The sequence below is a fragment of the Ascaphus truei genome, chromosome 2, assembly GCF_040206685.1.
Source record: "Ascaphus truei isolate aAscTru1 chromosome 2, aAscTru1.hap1, whole genome shotgun sequence".
NCBI classification, from domain to species: Eukaryota; Metazoa; Chordata; class Amphibia; order Anura; family Ascaphidae; genus Ascaphus; species Ascaphus truei.
In genome coordinates, this window is record NC_134484.1 from 234,115,335 (window position 1) to 234,133,776 (window position 18,442).

At 43.2% G+C, this 18,442-nt stretch overlaps 1 protein-coding gene across 10 annotated transcripts in view; it reads left to right on the plus strand.

The window, feature by feature from the left end:
• Positions 1-18,442, plus strand: part of LOC142487165 (poly(rC)-binding protein 3-like) — an 895,499-nt gene that overhangs the window by 786,706 nt on the left and 90,351 nt on the right. For 9 of the 10 annotated variants that reach the window (XM_075585956.1, XM_075585957.1, XM_075585958.1 and 6 more), the window contains 3 exons: positions 8,328-8,351; positions 8,448-8,480; positions 12,439-12,555. In XM_075585956.1, coding sequence (XP_075442071.1) covers positions 8,328-8,351; positions 8,448-8,480; positions 12,439-12,555 — 174 coding nt within the window. The remainder of the gene's footprint in view (positions 1-8,327; positions 8,352-8,447; positions 8,481-12,438; positions 12,556-18,442) is intronic. The other variant, XM_075585961.1, reaches the window with a different exon arrangement.

Below are 18,442 nucleotides of genomic sequence, written 5' to 3' on the forward strand. Positions count from 1 at the left end.
GGATTGGGTTCTCAGGAAGTGCCTGATCTGTAGGTATTGGAATATAGGGAGATCAGGGGACGTTAATTTAATTCGCAGTTCCCGGAGGGGCATGACCTCATCGTCTTCCAGCAAGTCCACAAACACTCTGATGTTTAGGCCTTGGAATTGGCTGAATTGGGTTCGGGAACAACCGGGCGGGAAATCCGGGTTCCCGAATAAGGGGGTCAATTGAGAGGGGGTTGAAGCTAGGCCATATTTCCCTTTGGTTTTTAACCATGTCGACCACGTGCATCTCATCGCCCCCAGGCTGAGTCTCAGGGGCTTCCTACTTTTGTGGGCTTGGGTCCATAGTAGGGCTGAGAGGGGGGTGGGGGACGTGTGATGCGTCTCTATCTCTAACCAGCAATTAGAGGCCGGGAGGTTGTTCCACACCACCGCCTGCCTCAGCTGGGCTGACTGGTAATATCGGAATACATCCGGCGCCCCCAGATCCACCCTCGTCCTCGACGCCAGGAGTACCGACCGTGGGACCCTGGCTCTTTGTTGCTGCCAGATGAAGCGCAGGATATGGGTCTAGATATTCCGCAGTTCTGCTAGTGGGACAGGGACAGGGAGGGTCTGAAAGTAATAGAGCAAACGGGGAAGGATATTCATTTTGGTGGATACTATTCTGCCGAACCAGGAGATCTGGTGGGTCTGCCAGGCCTCAAGATCTCTTTTGATCTGACGGAAGAGGGGGGGTAGTTGGTTTGATATAGTGAGCCGTATGAGCTCGCTATTTTTATCCCTAAATACTTAATGTGGGAACTATTCCACTTATATTTGAAATTCTTTTGTAAGGTTGTCCATATGGGATCTGGCAGGGAAATATTGAGGGCCTCTGATTTGTCTGTGTTAACTTTATAGTCTGATAGGCGGCCAAATTGGTCTAGGAGTTTCTCTAGGTTGGGGAGGGAGGTGAGCGGTTCCGATAGGGTAAGAATAATGTCATCGGCGAACAGGGAGATTTTATATTCCCTGTCTCCGACTAGGATGCCCTTTACAGTGGGTTCAGCTCTGATCCGAGCGGCTAGGGGCTCTATGGCCAGGGCGAAGAGTAAAGGGGATAGGGGGCAGCCTTGCCTGGTGCCGTTTTGGATTTTTATTGGGTTGGAGCGGCCACCTGGAAGTTTTAACAGAGCCGTGGGGTTAGTATAAAGGGCTCGGACCCCTTCGAGGAATGGGCTGGAAAAGCCGAACTGGCGCATCGTCTGGTCAAGGAAGGACCATTTGATTCGGTCAAAGGCCTTCTCTGCGTCGAGGCTGAGGATCAGGGCCTGGGAATGTTTGAGGTGCACGTGGTCTATAATATCAATAATTTTGCGGGTGTTGTCAGAGGCCTGTCTTCCTGACACAAATCCCACTTGGTCTATATGAATTACCCTTGGGAGAATAGGGTTCAGTCTGTTTGCTAGAATTTTACTGAAAAGCTTGAGGTCAGTGTTTAGTAGGGATATTGGGCGATAACTACCGCACTGAAGCGGGTCTCTGCCCTCATTAAGTATGATAGCCAGGTTGGCTGCTGACATGGTGTCTGGGATCTGTTCTCCTTGTAAGAAAGAGTTGAACATTTCTAGAAGGTGCGGGGACAGGGGAGCTGCTAATTTCTTATAGTAACCGTTGGAAAATCCATCCGGCCCAGGTGTCTTGGCTATTTTAAGTGAGGAAATGGCGTTATCTAGCTCTTCTTGGGTTATCTTCTGATTTAAGAACTCGAGTTCTTCTTGTGTGAGGGACGGGAGGTTACACTGGGTTAAGTACTCGGAGGTCCTCCTGGCGTTATCGTTTGGCTGATTGGTGGGGTGGAGATTGTAGAGGTCTGTGTAGAACTCTGCAAACTCGCGCGCAATGTCTTTCTCGTTATACAAGATTTGGCCGCTCTTGGTTCTGATCTTTGTGATCTGGACCTTTGTCTTAATGCCTCTTAGTTTCGAGGCCAGAAGCTTGTCCGCTTTGTTACCCCTATCGTAGAACCGCTGTTTGATCCATTTCAGCGCTCTCTCTACCTGCCAATGATTGCTTTTATTTCTTTTAAATGTATTTTGGTTGTTTGCTTTTAATTATTTCTGATATTTCTTTTGTGGTTTGATTTCTAATAATGGGATTTTTTTGTGTTTTCTATTTTTAATTTCTGTTATTGTTTTGGTGTTTGCTTTTTAATTGTGCTTATGTTTGGTCTTTGGTTTTTAATAATGGTGTTTATTTGGAGTTTTCTTTTATTTATTTATGGTTTTTTGGTGTTTTGATTTTAAATTCTGGTGCTTATTTGGTATTTACTTTATTGATTTCTGGTATTTTTTTGTGTTTACTTTATTGTTGTTTATTTGGTGAATGGTTTGATTAAATTTGATATTGTTGGCGGTTGTTTATTTTTTTTGGCTGATCATTGGCTGTGATAGTGGTAAATCATCGTAAATCATAGTGGGCATGATGTACCACTGTGCCAATCAATTGGTTTATTAACATTTGTAATGTGTTTATTTTTCTATGTAGTGTGTTTTAGTTTCGCCTGTTTTTTTAGCTTCCCCATTTATTGCTATAGTGGCAAAGCATGCCCATATTATATGGACATGCTTCAACACTGTGCCAATTAATGGGTAGCGGGGTGGTGTCCCCGGGTAGGGTGGTTAAGCCTCCTGGGTTGGTAGCGGGGGAGGGTGGGGTTAACCCTATTATTACTAAGCTAAGGTGATTAATGGGTTAGGGGCGATTAGATTTTATTTTTTTATTGTACTTTTGCTGTTTCTGCCCACGGAGGACAAGGATGGTGATAAGGATGAGGACAGTCTTCATCATGGCAGGGGTAAGTGCAAGTTTTATTTACTTTATGCTGCTGATTTATGTTTTATTTTAAACGGGCAACTGCACTATTATCCATAGCTGGATAGTAGTAATTTTGCCCATTACAGTACAGTATGCATTGGGGGGTGGGTGGGTATTATTATATCATTATATCAATGTATTGCACTTTTTTTTCTGGCACAGGATTGGTACCGCAGGCCAGTGGGGACACCCGGACACCTGCGGGGACCACCGAGGAACCTCGGATACCCATGGGGACCACTCGAGGACCCCCAGACACCCGTGGGGACCACCTGTGGAATCACAGACACCCACGGGGACCACCTGAGGACCGCAGGACAACCTTGAGGTACCCGGACACCCGTGGGGACCATCCAAGGACCCCCATACGGCCTCTTGTATCCTGTGCAAAAATAAATAAAAAATGCTTTTATGTGGGGTCCAGGGAGTGGGTGGGTTGTGTATTGGTGGGTAGTAGATATTGTAATGTTTATTGGGGTCAGAGGGGGTGAGTGAAGGGCCAAGTACCCCCTTCACTCACCCCCTCTGCCCCCAATAAACCTGCAATTGTGCCTTAACCACTTAATTACCTTAGTGGCTAGCCGCTAAGGTAATGAAGCTGCTTTAGTGTAATTTTTACTAAATAGTGTGCGTGAGCAGAGGGTCTCCTGAGCTGAACCGCTTTGATTTTTGCCTCAGGGACCCCCTGCTTCCCGAGTTACAGGCGGTATGGGTGCCGGTATCGCCGCCATTTTTAAATTGACTGCGTGATCGTTGGATTTAAATACTGGAGATACCGGCACCCCAAACGGAACCTGTATCTCAGGAAGCAGGGGGTCCCTGAGCCAGAAATCAAAGCGGTTCAGCTCAGGCGACCCCCTGCTCTAGCACACTATTAATACAAATGTAATTAATGCAGCTTCATTATCATAGCGGATAGCCGCTACGGTTATGAATTTCCCCCCGCATTTATTTGTGTTTTGATACTAGTGTGCGGGAGCAGGGGGTCTTCTGTGGTGAACTGCGTTGATTTCAGCCTCTGGGACCCCCTACTTCCTGAGATACAGGCCCCGTTATGGGGTGCCGGTATCCCCCTGCAGGATTTAAATCCCTCAGTCACGTGACGCGGGAGATTTAAAAGCACAGGGGATACCGGCACCGCATAACGGGGCCTGTGTCTCATGAAGTAGGGGATCCCCGAGGCTGAAACCAATGTGGTTCAGCTCAGGAGACCCCCTGCTCCCACACAATTATCAAAATCAATATTTTTACTGCACGATCACCTGTAAGAGCCGTGCATGGAGACACAGCGTCTCCATGCAGCTCTTACAGGCTGCAATTTATAGCACGACAGCACTGATACAAAAAACTGGTCAGACGCTTGTGCATTTATTTATCAGCCTTAAAAAAATGGCGTTCATTCTTAGGGAATACCATTTTTGGCCTCATGCTTTAGTGCGCGATAAATCTATGCATAGTCGAGCTCAAATGCACTGATTTTATCACTGCTTTTTGAATAGGCCCCTAAATGTCTATACACCTATTTAAAGAGATTTAATGATTTATAACATTATGGCTCATTTTTTATAACAATACTATAGATCAGGGGGGGCGCAAACTTTTTTCCCTGTGCCCCCCTGCCGACGGTCTCCTCACACCCGCGCCCCCTCCCCCCCACTTACATCCGCTCTGGCGTCATGACGTCACGATGACATAGCAACGTGAGTCACATGACCTGATGCCGCGTTGCCATGGTGACGCGGGAAGGAAGCCCCCGGAGCCAAGGTAAGTAAAGGCTTACAGAGGCCCTGCAGCTCCCCCAGCCCTGCGCCCCCCCCGCATGCAGTCTCGTGCCCGCCCTGGGGGTCGCGCCCCCCAGTTTGCGCACCGCTGCTGTAGATTTTAAGGTGTCTTCCAGCATCGGCATGTGATATAGCACCTATTATTTATTTATTATATATATATATGCCCATGTGTGTAAGTAAACCTTTTTCCTTTCAGGAGATTGAATAAACTCAAATATTAATATCATAAATCGTTATTATTATTCCACAATGTTACCCATTGTAGAATCTGCTCTGCCTGTGCCTCTGTTCTTTTATGTTCATCCCTGGAGAGGAAACATTTTCTAAAATAGAATAATGTGTGCATGTTGTTACATGAATAAACAAGAACTACTACAGTATACACGGAAGACAAAATATTTGCACATCTCTGCTTTAATTTAAGCAAGCAGAAGTTATGTGTGAATCTGTTCTTATATTTAAGCCCAGCAGTCTCACTGAAGGGTAGGCCGTTGTTTATCACCTAGAGCGCCACTAATCATGATGTTACAAGGTTCTGGTTTTGTCTTATAAGAAAACAGGGATGGGACACATTGTCATCCCTAATTTTCTAAACAAAACAATGTCGCGTATTTAGGGTCGTACTCTATCAAGTGTGATAGCAGCAAACCAGCAGTGCTGTACAGAAATCCCCAATGACTTCAATAGGGATTTCCGTGCATTAGCCCCAGATCGGTGCTATGGCACTTTACAGAATATACAGAATATGGCCCTTGGTGTCCTAAAACTTCAGAAGATTTTAAATGAATATAACCATTATATTACTTAATTAATTGGTCATTAACCTAGTTTAAATTTGAACCAAAATCAAATAATCAGTAACAAATGTAGTGAACCGTATACTTTTAATTCAGAAAAAAAACATGCGCCCATTGATAATAAAATAAAAGGTTGTGTTTGTACAGTAATGATTTGTCAGGCACAGTATTAAAAAAGATAAACTGATCAGTGTGCACAAAATGAACGCAGACTACATTTTAAGACTAATTATAAGGGTTAATTAGGGTTAATTTAACTTTCCGTAAAATATATTTTGTCTGTTATAAACCAAAGGGTGTCTACAGGCTGCCCTTGCAACTAAGGCTGCATCCATGCAGCAGAAGACCGCACGGAGGCGACCGCACGAATGACGTCACCCACGTTACGTGGGAGCGTTTTGTGGCCAACGTAGATGCGCCGTGGGGGGCGTGTCTAGGGGGCGTGTCTAGGGGCATGTCTGTGACTTCGCTGACCTGCCCTTTGCGCCGAGGAATCAGTTTGAACTGATTCCTTGCGCACCGCGCGCCCCCCTCTTTGCGATCTTCGCCAGCATGGACGTCGCCTAAATCAAACGTCCTTTGTATTTAGCAAACGTTTAATCAGTGTTATAATACTTTGGCAGTGCTTTTAATACCAAAATACATGATATATATACTGGTGTTTTTATGTAATGATTGGAAGATGACAATTTATAATGAATGAATTATAAACAAAATCAATGAGGTTCCACTGAAGACTATCAGGACTAACATTCACTCAGTGTTACTGAAAGCAATGTTAAATAGTACAGCACTAGAGTGATTGTGCTTCATTAAAAGAAATACAATCTTCAGTGCTACTGTACAGTAGCATCCCATTTTGCTCTTTTGACAAACTATTTTCCGCATCATTGTATCAGGATGTTTGTAATCGCTTGGGTTCACTGCTAGGGTAAATATGGTTGCTCTCCGTCTTCTTCTCATAAGGACCAGGAAAGGAAGGATGTGAGCGTTGATCTATTTTCTCTGCTTATTATCACACTGGCCACCTCTCTCTATTTATCCAAAATACCTACTGGAAATACAATACATATTTAATATATCAAATTTCTCTTTGCCAAAGTTAGCTAAGTTAATGGAAGATGGAGATATCACTCTCATTTTCCTTCAAAATGTTGCTGATAAGATCTTTCGCACAGTGCCCAGTATGAATATCATTGCATGTTGCATATCCAGTAGCTGTTTGGAAACATACATTTTGCGTTATTTGTTACAACATTCTACATTTGTCTTCTATCAATTCAGTCATCTGGGATGTTAACAAGTGATGCAATAAAGAAGACATTAGATTAGCCAATAAAAAACTTACATTATGTCAGCGCTAAGTGTCTTGTTAGCAGTTGGCTAGCAAACTTATTTTGGGGCACAGAATGTACAAATAATGACACAATCACCTCATTGCCAAGGTACTGTATATGTCTCCTTATAATAAAACATTGTTTAAAAGGCACAGAACAAAGAAAATAACCCCTCCAAAAGCGCTTACCTACACTAAATTAAGATGTGATAATTAATGTGCGCACTAATTGTTTAAAAGGCACATAAATGCACCAAATACTTCAATGAAAAGTGAGAGCTGAAATTGCCATATAATATATAGAAAACGTGATTATTTTTTTCTACTTTCTTACTAATAAAAATATATTTTAAGTTTGGATTGAGAGATCTCCCTTATCCCACTGACATATCTGATAGGAGTATTCATATGTTGCATACTGTAATGTTTGGGGCTTTCCCACAATGACAGAAACATTAACACTATACAATAACGTTTTATAAGTGCTACAGGAGCCTTCCCCCAAGGACCAGGCATTTGCAGAAGCTCCACAACAATTACAATTGTTTCTGGTCTTTTCTGTTTGACAGAATCAGGTTGAGTGTTGTACGCTCTGAATATTATTGCAAATAAACAGCACAAATACCACATATTAATTAAAAATCTATGGGCGCTGTCAGGTTTGGTAAAATCTGTATTACATGAAATATTATGAACGGTAGCGTTTTTGAAGATTTGACCTCTGTGAAGCCAGTTACTCTGGGAATGAGACATTTGTGCCCCATATTTAATTCGATGTGAAGCTGTTTCACCACGTTAGAGAAAGCGCAGATCCAAATAGAGGGTGGTGCTGTGTTACCCTGTAGAATAGACAAAGAAAAGTTAGCTAGAAGCGATACCTTTAATAGATAACTCATGGTTTAAAAGCAGTGCTATCTTTCAGGACCACAAAGGTCCCTTTAAGCAGATTTCTTCAGGCAAAAATCTGCCTTAAGAAGGATCCCTACTTCACTTTTGTTTGTCTAGCTCTATGGATTAATTAGAAATAGCCATGTTAGTCCTGTTACAATAGTGCAGAGTAAATGAGTACTTCAGCATTAGGCGACACCTTTTTGAATTTGGGCTAACAATTATATTATAAGACAAGTTTTGGAGAGCTCTATCCTCTTTCTCAGGTCAAGCTCCCCTGGCATGATGGGGACGCAGCTTCACAGTCTACTGAATAAGGGACCTTTATGAGTTAGGCTCTGTGAATAAGTGAGAAGCCTCAAGTATCTATAAATTATTGATTTTCTCATTTGATTTATTGTCGATTGTTTTTTTTTTTTTTTGGTTGCTTATGTTTATTTCCCATTTCCTTTAGCACCCATGCAACAAGAACTTACAAAGAGGCAACAAATTTAAATCAAAGAGCAGATTCAGATATTGTCACACAATAATAAGGCTGGTGTTGCAACGGGCGAGTCTTTTATTCAAGTCCAATATATAGATAAAATAAGCCAATTTTTAAAATGATTTGCTTAATGAATAGTTGTTATTGCCTAAGTGTATCGACCTAATCCTGTATGTATGTCTGCTCTGTTTCAGGAGGTGGGAAGCATCATCGGGAAGGTGAGTAAAGCATACGTTTGTTATCTGCTTCCTCTTTGCAGTGTAAAGCCTAGCCACTTATAAATGTTTCTTTTTGTGGTTTTGTTTCCATAATAGAAAGGGGAGACGGTCAAGAAGATGAGAGAGGAGGTAAGAATATGGATTTTAGTGGAAGGGAGGATTCAATTTCCTGCTTACAGATATTGCTTATGTTCCCTCTGTAAGTATTATGTTACTGTAAAACAAAAAAAGAGTAAGAGTGTCTCTCAGTGGCCAGAAGTATTATGTGCACCTCTCACTTGTCTTCATTTTTGACATGGAATTGATAGTTTGCACAGCCCTGGATGATAAAACTGGGGTAGGGGTTCACTCATAGTTTGTATAAGGCCGCGCTTATAGTGCCGGCGACACGACGTCACCCGAAAATAAATACATTGCCGCCGTCGCCGCCGCGTGCGCTTATAGTGTACGCCTTCGCGTAATAGGCTCATATTTAGGCATAGGCCTACTAGGCCCGGGCCTAGGGCAGCAAATTTCAGGGGGGCTGCAAATTTCAGGGGAGCCGATTCTGCGATTAAAGAGACCTCACAACAATTAAACTGATTGGCATGAGCGAGCGTGAGGCCTCTGTAAAGGTCTCTTACCACCTGCAGCATCGCCCTGCTCCTTCTGCATCATCGCGGCGTCAAATGACGCCACGACATTACATGGCGATGCCTTGCCATGACAACGTGATGTCACGCGGTGTCCCGTTGTCATAGAAACACGTCGCCGCGTGACTTCAGGACGCTGCAAGAGGACGACGTCTGGGCGGCAAAAAGGTAAGTGTCTACGGGCGTCCCTGCCTTGTACAGTATATACGGTACGTTTTGCAGTGAGCCAGAATCAATATTACCTTTTTGCTAGCGAAGGGTTAATATCCATTACCTAACATTGCCAACATCATTGCATATTAAATAGGAGGCATATTTCCTTTATGCATTTCCAGATTATCACCTCGCATGCAATGAGAAAAATGCAATTCATTTACTGACTAGTTCATAAGACTTTAAAAAAAAAAAGGTGGCTGCAATACATTGAAGTGCATTTTGAAATGTCTGGTACCAAATGTGTTCAAAGCTTTGTGTTAATTTGACATTAATCCTATTGCCCATTGAGCCAATAATGGTCTTAACAATGGAATTCTTGGAAGCCTACAGCATTTACTAAGCATCACAAATAGAATTTTAAAATGGCGTAAAATTGATCGCAAATTATATTGCGCCTATGTACAGTGCTAACTTATTTTTCTCAATGGGCACCTTAAGCATCCTAAATGTTTGTTTAATCAAACCTGTTGCTGTAAACAAATGAGATGACAATAGATTTATATGGTATGTGCCAAATAAACTGTGTCTACGCCAAACAAATTGTTGAACCTGCCTCAAAATTATTCGCCAAGTAGAACATGACGTAAATCCTAAAGAGTCTGTTTATAGGGTTATTCTGAGCAATGTTGCTGCAGCGCCGATGCTTCATTCTATACGTTAATAAAATGTATTATTTTCACTGCATGGCTATTATAAAACATATTAAACTAATCATTGATATTTACTAGTCATAAAATAATGTTTTAATTGAAATTGTGTCAATCAAGTACAGTATGCGACGTGATGCAATGCATCAAAAGTAATTAAAGTTGCACAACAAACTATGCGAATGTGTCCTTTAACGACCTTCATACATGCAACGCTTATTTTATTAAGGTTTGCACTTTTTAGTTCTACAATTTTGGCTCGATACAAAATTGCCAAGATAATATTAGTACATAGGCCCCCAAAAGTGTCTTCACACAGTTAACTGCAGTATGAACAAGAATGACCTAGCAATCTAGATACAAACACATTATTGTGTCTCTAATGAAAACTCTTCTGTTTCCAATTATACAACCTACACAAGTACTTCACGTGTAATAGCTTGGAAAACTCCATGCCGAAAATTAAACTTTAGGGGAAACAGTATTGAAATACAGAACCGTGAGATCAAGGCCACCAATTTATTCAGGGGGCTTATTTTTGATCTCCGCAGAAAATAGATGGGCTGCTAAACTCCTTCAGAATTGGTGATAACAAGGACAAAAATAAAAAAGACCATCTCAATTGGGTTATGTATCAACATGGCCGGTGCACTAACATATTATTTTGTCATGTGTGTCAAAAATGTCAGTGCTAGAAGGTAATACAAACCTGCAAAAAATGTGTCATCATATTTATGAAGACTTCTTACATATGACGCATAATTTGTTGTTTGAAATTATTTGTGAGGCATCCCTCATGTTGAATAACTGATATAATTTAAATAAAAACAGAATTCTGTGTATTTTTTAATATTTAGCTACTGTAATATTATTTATAATAGCCATACTGTGAAAAGAATGCATTTTCTCATCTATACAGTAAAATGAAACACCAGTGCTACGTCAAATACATTTTTGGGTTGATGCATAGCAATTTAGGTCTGCGCTAATACTATTAAGGTGCGCGCCAAGTTGAAATTGGAGGCTGATTTTGACGCACTTTTAATTGATTTTGTGGAAATATTATTTTTTAGTGCATACCATTTACATCTGTATGGTGTGTCACAGTCAATTTCTGTTATTGGAAGTAGAACACTTTCCGACGCGCTGGAGATATTTGATGGTGTAAATCCAACTCCATGCTGCCTCCTTTATAGTCCCAAGATCTCCAGGGCAGAAACCTCCAGACACAAAAAAAAACATTAGAAAAGGGTCACCGTCGAATTAGAAAAGATATACTATTTTGCTGGTAAAAAAAGAGAAATATCCACACTTACAATTCATGCAATATACAGCAAGTACAGTAAACAGGCATCACACCGTAATCAGTCAAGATCAACGGTTGTATAGAGTAAAGGTCCCGTGGGAGTACCACAGCAAACACGTCTCCAGACCTCTGGTTTCAGTAACTTGCCAGCACTCAACAGCCTCGTAGTTACGTGAAAGACGTCTATGTTCAATTATGTACTATGCAACTAGGATGCAACTACCGCAATGCATGTCACGAAAAATTGCTTCATCAGGTTTTCATCCCTACAGTATTAGTGGGCACTCTGTGCTTTTTTACCAGTATAATATTAGATCTTTTCTAACTCAACTGCATCCCTTTACTACCATTTCTGCTCTTGCCTATACAATACTTGTAATCATGTTTTAATTTCCATGATAAGCTTATGATGTCTTTTGTGGCCAAAAAGTTCCAATCAGGTAAATTTGGGAAGGCAATGGGGGGAACATCTCTTAGGAGGTTATTCTTCAAACTATGATAGTGCCAATTGGGGCACTATAACATGGAAACTCCCATGGATTTAAATGTGTTTCCTTGCAATAGTGCAATAATAAGGGAGCTTATACCATGGATCAGTAATATAGCCTGTGCACTCTTAGGCTGAGGCCCCGGTCTCTCCACTGTAACGCGCGCCCGCGCTTTTGGCGGCGCGTTCAGCCGATTCCCCGGTCTGCAGCTCACTGCAGGAGGAAAGACCGGGGAGGCGTGGCGGAGGAGTGACGGGGGGGCGGCCATGACGTCACCCGGCAGGTTCGCCCTCATTGGCTGAACCGCCGGGGGGCGTGCCTAATCCCTCGACGCGAGTCCTGCTCTCAATTCTATTGAGAGCAGGAGCAGCTCTCGCGCGAGCGCTGCGGCCCCCCCTCGCAGCGGGCCCGGCGCCATTGCGGGGAGGGCTCTAGTCCGTGCAGCGTCCGCTGTAGTAGGCAGCGGGGGCAAGGCCTTAGGGCCTAAAACATCCTCAACGACAACTTCAGTATATATAGAATGACCTCCTTAGTTTATTATAAGGTAGTCTCCCTGACACAAAAGGACATACAGATGTATCAGAGATGATTGTTCTTGGCGCAGTTCTTGGTGATTGGCTGCTTACAATCAGTCCCTTATTTATGGTCCTCACTTCCATCAAATGTTCCCACTGAGATTCCCTTCGTCAGAGAATTATGACACTGTGCAAAAGTTTATTGGTTAACTTACAAAATGAACTCATATTGTTTTCATACTTTCTGAAGCTTAAAAAAACACCTTTTTGTTTTGTTTGACAGAGTGGTGCTCGAATCAACATCTCAGAAGGCTCTTGTCCTGAACGAATTGTAACAATAACAGGACCAACAGATGCAATTTTTAAAGCTTTTTCAATGATTGCACTCAAGTTTGAAGAGGTAACTAAATTGCGCAGACGCACATACGAGAGATATATAGAGAGATATATAGAGAGATATATAGAGAGATATATAGAGAGATATATAGAGAGATATATAGAGAGATATATAGAGAGATATATAGAGAGATATATATACCACACTTATTAAGGTTATGGTGGGTAAAAAAAGTGACAAAACCCCTCCATAGTAAAGCATATAGCATTGGTTTAAGGGTTGCTCGTGTAATATGAGCTTGAGACAAAAGGTGGCACTGTGTGCTCATTTGCATGTCATTTCCCAGAATCCCTTGCTGCAGTGGAAGTGCTGTGTGCTGGGCGATAATGGTGAAAGACTGGGTTGCAGACCCTGTCTAAGACATGCAAATGAACAAACATACAGTAATATTTACAGTTGCTACATATATATATATATATATATAATGGAAATATTACTGTGTACTCATTTGCATGTCTTAGACAGGTCTGCAACCCCGCCTTTCACCATTATCGCCCAGCACACAGCACTTCCACTGCAGCAAGGGATTCTGGGAAATGACATGCAAATGAGCACACAGTGCCACCTTTTGCTTCAAATCCATTTTGACAAGAATCCCTATAAGCTTATGCTTGATGCATTACACATATATATATATAATTATTTTTTTTATAAGTCCCCCTTGTATTTGTTTTAAAGTCTTATACAAATTACCTAATGCTTTACTTAATGGCAAAAGGCAACTTTCATTCACTTAAAACGCTTTTAGCAATAACACTGTTGCAGCAGAAATAATGGGTCAATTTGCAAGCTGTTTGATCCTTTCTTTTGCCTCCTAAAGACTCCAGGGAGAAGCAATTGCTTCCAGTAATGCACATTAGTGGCAAAGAAAAAAGAAAATCCCTTAGTGTCTGGTCCCATAGCGAATTGAAATGGAAAGAATAATTGCACACTTTCAACTCTGTGACTGTATGATTCAATTATGTATTGATGTCAATGTTTTACATTTTAGGTTGTATATTTTTCATTCACCTTTCTTTCTCTTTGTTTTTGCTTTTTCTAAGTGCTCATATATTTTGTACTGCATTCATAATAACATGAAATATTGGCAAACTGTAATGAAGGAAAAGGGTGTAATATGTCTTATTACGTGCTGACATTATGTAGTTACTTAATTATGTATGATTTCAGTGGCCATCTGTTTACCCCTCATGTAATATGAAGGCATGGCTATTTCAGTTTTGGGAGCACAGATGTAGATGATTGGAACTGATCAGAATATCTGCTCTGAGTCAAGCACACAGTTGAAACGTCAACTTGCGAGGCAGGATTTGATATTGCGAAGTTTTGATTAGAAAATGAAGATAATTTCAACAGCAATCTGATAGTCATCTAGCAAATTGCTGACAAATATTACTCCCACGTTGGCAGTGCAACTAGCAGAACTATCTTCACAAATGAGACTGCTGTAACTTTCCACTTGAGGCAGAATTTCAGACGTACAAGACCTGAACACACTGATTTTACCTGCAGTTAGCTTTAGTGCATACCACAGCAAATTAGATTGCAAGCTCTTGGGTCTTGGTTAACTTTTAGCTTTGTTGATGTACGTTATACTCTGGTGACACAATGTATCAGACCCAATGGATTACTTACAGTATATGAATTACTTATTTATGTTGTATTACTTCATTTCTCCTTGCTGTAAATCTAGTGTGGGTACAGATGAAGCGGCCATTATTTTAACAAATCACGGCGCAGTTTGTGTGCGCTGCTGTACTCCACGCGGCATGAACGCGGCCAATCGCCCAAGGCACACGTGTTTATCGCGGTTGCTTTGTTTGAATTTCATGGATTGTGTGTAATTAAATACAATGAAATGAATGAATTGTAATGTGTACAGTACTGTGCTACTGTGCTACTGTGTCAATTTCAGGTGTTTAAAAACCAGAACACTAAAATGCCATTTTCTGCGCTCGCCTGTACTCGTGTCTTAAGGCGGTAAGTTTGGAAGAAATCCCGCACCGTCATATGGGTATTCCGAGGTATACACTGCGTGATTTGTTAAAATAATGGCCGCTGCATCTGTAGCTTTTATTCTTTCAACTGAAACAAACTAAATACCTAACCCCATGCACATTTGCATCCCTATTTTCATACTGTAACTAGCAGCCTGTGATATTGCGGGTGCGGATTGCTCTTCCTCCCTTGTAACGTGCCTGGTTATAGCCATCACAAAACCACTTCCTTCTCCAGCACTTTAGGCACAGTTTGTTATGTCTGAAATCCTTAAAGTAAGGATAAGTAAGGTCAGACACTCTCCAAATAAATGCAAGCTCCTTCCCATACTTGGTACACACACGTCATATTAGTTCCTTTTTTTCTATACACAGCCAACCACCCGCGGGCATGGCAGCTGCTATAGTAATACTGTAGTACAATGGCAAATGGGGGACATTGGAACTCCTGAGACTGGAGTTCAAGAGGCTTGAGAATGTACACAGAGGCTGCGCTGCTGCACAAATAATGTTGTCAATGTGTAAAGGTGCAATCCAGGATCGGAAAGAAAAAAACAGCCTGTGTCAATAATTTAACAATCTTTTTGATTTCCTAAGCATGCTGGAAATTAATATTATGCTTCCTTTGTTTCTCTTGAAATTAATGACAAATGGCTTCCTCAGTGACTTCTGAATGGGGGAGTGGGTGTCAATCCAGTATTCTCTTCACTTTTAGCCTACTCCCGTCCTTACCAGAGAGCCAATAAAGATAAGAGCAAGGGGAGATGGGGCTCTGCCTGTGCAAACTCTAGTTGAACACACAGTAACATCAGACAACAGGGAGCAGCCAGAGGAAATCAAGCCCCTCCCAACTCTCAGCTCATTGTGTTTACAAATGAACTTGTAAAAATGATTGAAAATACTTAAACAGGTAGATGTTAGATTTTGGGGGGAAAGGGGAGCCATTTACCATGTCAATGCCATTAGTCACTTTAGTCCTAGGAGGGATTGCCCCTTAAGTATGAGAGCAGCTAGTTTAGTCAAAGACAACTGACACACACCAGGAAGAGAAATTGGTCAACTTCTTTTATTCTGGATTGATGTACTTTAAATACTTGTAGCATTTTTTTAAACAACTCTGAATTACATTTTTTATGTATTATAATGTAACAAGCTTTTTTTGTTTCACAGGCAAACATTTACAAAGTCACATCCCTATCCTCTTCTGGAACAGGCTCTGGCACACCCCTTTTTGAGCCTTCCCTCTCTCTAGCAGTGCACCAATTGTATCTAGTGACTGCCTGGTCACATGATCTTCCCCAAAGAACATTGCATCTTTGGTCCTCCTCTGCTGCACAGTCAGCTATTTAGTTAACCCCTGAACCGGATCTTCGGATCGATCAGAGGAGAAAGGATCGATCGGCAACTTAGCCAATTACTTATCATTGTGTGTATTGTATTGATGCACATTTTAAAGGAAAAAATGTAAATAATAAAAAAAAAATGGCAGCTTGGACTGCTGCTTTAAACACATGGTTTTATAGACTTGTTTAGTAAGGCCACATTAATAACAGTTAATAACCGGTAATTTACAGTTTGCAAGCAATATAAATAACTAGCTGATATACCCGGCGTTGCCCGGGCGTGGAAGGGCAGGGGGCATGGAGTGGAAGGGCGGGGGGGAGGGGAGTGGAAGGGCGGGGGGGGAGGGGCGTCGAAGGGCGGGGGGGGCCAAGGGGCGTCGAAGGGTGGGGAGGGCAAAGGGCAGGGTGGACAAGGGGTGGGGGGGGGCAAAGGGCAGGGAGGGGCGGGGGGGCAAAAGGCAGGGAGGGGCGGGGGGGCAAAGGGCAGGGAGGGGCGGGGGGGCAAAGGGCAGGGAGGGGCGGGGGGCAAAGGGCAGGGAGGGGTGGGGGGGGCAAAGGGCAGGGAGGGGCGGGGGGCAATGGGCAGGGGGGGCAAAGGGCAGGGAGGGGCGGGGGGGGCAAAGGGCAGGGAGGGGAGGGGGGCAGGGAGTGCAGGGGGGTCAGGGTGGGGTTGCAGGGAGGGGCGGGTTGGGCAGGGAGGGGAGGGAGGGGCGGGTCAAAGGGCAGGGAGGGGCAAAGGTCAGGGAGGGGAGGGGCGGAGCAAAGGGCAGGGAGGGGCAAACGGCTGGGGGGGCAGGGGGCAAAGGGCTAGGGGCAGGGGGCAAAGGGCTGGGGGGGCAGGTGGAGGGTGGCAGGGGACAAAGGGCAGGGGGAGGGAGGGCAGGGGGCAAAGGGCAGGAGGGCAGGGGGAGGGAGGCCAGGGGGCAAAGGGCAGGGGGAGGGAGGCCAGGGGGCAAAGGGCAGTGAGAGGTGTGCGGGGGCGGGCGGGCCAAGGGAGCAATCTCATTGGCCTGGCCCAAGGTCCAATGGGATTGCCGCTAGGGACACATGGAGGGACACAGGGAGACACATACAGACATGGACACATATGACGCTTTCAGAAATATATAGTAAGATAATGAATCAGTTCTGCATGTATGTGACGATTGCAGTTCAGTACATGCATCGATAAGTGGAAAAAGGTAGTGCTTCACTTTAAGTACATTTTCGCTTTACATACATGCTCCGGTCCCATTGCGTACGTTAATGCGGGGTATGCCTGTATGTATATATATATATATATATATATATATATATATATATATATATCTAAACTAAATAGAAAGTATCCCAAATATAGTTTTCTATTTTGTTTTCATACTGTATTATCTCATCCCGAAGCAGCGACAAGGGCTTGATTCCTTAGCCTTATTTTTCCTGACTTAGGTACATTTATTTTCTGGTATCTGTTGAAGGTACTATATATATGTAACGGGTGTTCCACCCCACCCAATCGCATATATATATTAGGAATGTAGGGGGACCTATATGTTACCAGGTGTGGTACGTTATACCTGTCAGGCTCACAGGAGGTCTGAGCCTCCGCCAGTGAGAGCCTGGGGTGAATCCTCTGGATCGTTCTCGGTTTCAGCGCCTCCACCTGTGTAGGGTTCTAGGGATATAGAAGCTTGTCTACGCAGGACCCGCATATACAATAACCACGTACTCAGGGATATATATAACCAGTTTACTGTAACGCAGAATATATATGCAGGTGTAACGGGTATTCCACCCTACCCAATCTTATACTATATTAGTGAAAGCACTGTATGTTTGCCTGCCTGCCTGCCTGCATGCCTGCCTGCCTGCTGGATGTCCGGTGTCCCTAGGGGAAATCTCATTGGTCCCTTGGGCCGCCCCCGCACACCTCTCATTGGCCTGAGGCGGAGTGACGGCCCAAAGGACACACAGGGACACACACACACACACAGACACACGGACACACGGACACACACACACGGACACACACGGACACACACACACACAGGGACACACACACACAGTAGGGGGGGTGTGTACATTAGCAGCATGTATAACCCGGGGGGGGGGGGGGGCTCACATACCCGCCGGAGCCTCCGCCTCTTCCTCCCCGAACACACACACAAATGTACACACACACACACACACACACTTATACACACACACACACATACAATGTATACACACAAACATGTATACACACACACAAACATGTATACACGTGTATACACAAATGTGTATACACACACACGTGTATACACACACACGTGTATACACACACACGTGTATACACACACACGTGTATACACACACACGTGTATACACACATGTGTATACACACACATACGTGTATACACACACACGTGTATACACATACACACACACGTACACATACACACACACACATGTATACACACACACACATACAATGTATACACACAAACATGTATACACACACACACCCCAGCACCACCACATCAGCACACCGGTATCCCATGCCCCCCCAGCACACTGGCATTCTCGGCTCCCCAC